Source organism: Dipodomys ordii, unplaced genomic scaffold, assembly GCF_000151885.1.
Source record: "Dipodomys ordii isolate 6190 unplaced genomic scaffold, Dord_2.0 Scaffold5922, whole genome shotgun sequence".
Classification (NCBI taxonomy): Eukaryota; Metazoa; Chordata; class Mammalia; order Rodentia; family Heteromyidae; genus Dipodomys; species Dipodomys ordii.
The window spans coordinates 1-1,666 of record NW_012273136.1 but is presented as its reverse complement, the minus strand read 5'-3'; the positions used below and the strand labels follow the sequence as shown (position 1 = coordinate 1,666).

At 70.0% G+C, this 1,666-nt stretch overlaps 1 protein-coding gene across 1 annotated transcript; it reads right to left on the bottom strand.

Annotated features, from left to right (window-relative positions):
- Positions 1-6: 6 nt before the first annotated feature.
- LOC106002256 (transcription factor AP-1) lies at positions 7-1,239 on the bottom strand (the record flags this gene model as incomplete). Its single annotated transcript, XM_013037161.1, has 2 exons — positions 668-1,239; positions 7-547 (listed from the first exon to the last, which is right to left on the bottom strand). A coding segment is annotated over exon 2 (457 nt), but the record flags the coding sequence as incomplete, so codon positions are not given.
- Positions 1,240-1,666: the final 427 nt, after the last annotated feature.

The following is a 1,666-nucleotide window of genomic DNA, read 5'->3' as shown; positions in this document are numbered from 1 at the left end:
CGCTGCCGCCCGCCACCGAGGCCACCGCGGGGGCCACCATGCCCGCCCCGCTGACCGGCTGGGCCGCCGACGTGACGCTGGGCAGCGTGTTCTGGCTGTGCAGTTCGGCCAGCGCGCGCACGAAGCCCTCGGCGAAGCCTTCCTGCTCATCCGTCACGTTCTTGGGGCACAGGAACTGGGTGGGGGTCGGCGTGGTGGTGATGTGCCCGTTGCTGGATTGGATGATCAGGCGCTCCAGCTCGGGCGACGCCAACTTGAGCAGACCCACGTCGGGCGAGGTGAGCAGGTCCGAGTTCTTGGCCCGGAGGTGCGGCTTCAGGCTGCCCACGGGGTCGGCCAGGTTCAGGGTCATGCTCTGTTTCAGGATCTTGGGGTTACTGTAGCCGTAGGCGCCGCTCTCGGACTGGAGGAACGAGGCGTTGAGGGCATCGTCGTAGAAGGTCGTTTCCATCTTTGCAGTCATAGAACAGTCCGTGACTTCACGCGGGGTTAGCCTGGGCGGTGGGCAGAAGTTTCGGGGCCCCCACAGCGCGCTGGTCCCGGCTTCCTTCGGCAGGAAAGTTTGTCTGAGCGCGCGCGCTCCCGCGGGCTGGCCTCCCCCTTCCCGCGCCCGCCGGCCCAGCTCGCCCCGGGGAGCACAGGGTTAAGACGCCGCCCGCACTCTTACTTGTCCGCTCGCTGGCTGGCTCGCTCGCGCGCGCGCGCGGCCGGGCTTTGAAAAGTCGCGGTCACTCACTGAGCGCTCCGGGGTTCGCTCCGGATCCTCGGGAGCCCGCGGACGATCGCGCCTCCCCCGGCGACGGCGGCTCTCCCGCGGCGCTGCTGGGCGCCGAGCCCCCCGCGGTGACGGCCGGTGGCGGGTCTCGGCCGCTCCCCCCCCCCGCCCCGGGACTCGGACGTCGGTCCCCTCCTCCGCTGCAAGGGGGAGGGGGACGCGCGGCGACCGCGGCTCGCGCTCGCCCAAGTTCAGCAACCGGTGCGCGCCACGCCGAGCTCGGGTCTCGCCTCCCCCTCGGCCGCTCGCGGCTGCCTTCTCTCGAGCGCCGCCGGAGACAAGGCGGAGCAAAAGTTCGCTCCGGGACCCGGAGCCACTTGTCCCCTCGCCCCGGTGCCTCCGGGTCGGGGAAGTTGCTGACGGCCGCAGCCGCTCGGCGGTGTCTCCGCACCGGCCCGTCGGGGGCTCTCCGCGCTGTCCGCGGGCGCTCGGCCGGCGGGGCTGTCCTCCGCGGGTCACAGGAGAAGGGGATCCTCAGGCGCTCCCCCAAACACCAGCGCGGGAGCCACAGGCGCCGGCTCGCAGCAGTCGAGGAGAAAAAGGCAAGGAAAGGCAGATGGGCAGGTCGGACTCCACCGCCTTCCTGGCTGAGTCTGTCTGTCTGTCTGCCTGCCTGAGTCCGCGCACCTCCACTCCCGCCTCGCCGACTCAACCACACTCAGTGCAACTCTGAGCCCTTAACCAGCCCGAGCTCAACACTTATCTGCTACCAGTCAACCCCTAAAAATAGCCCATGATGTCACCCCAAGGCCTTCCCATTGGCTCGCGTCGCTCTCTGGGGGGCGGGCCCACCCGTCGCCATGGAGACCCCACCCTAGAAGATTCTTCTCCCGGCCCGCAGAGGCTCACGGGATGAGGTAATGCTCCGCTGCCCTCCCACAGTCGGGCCCT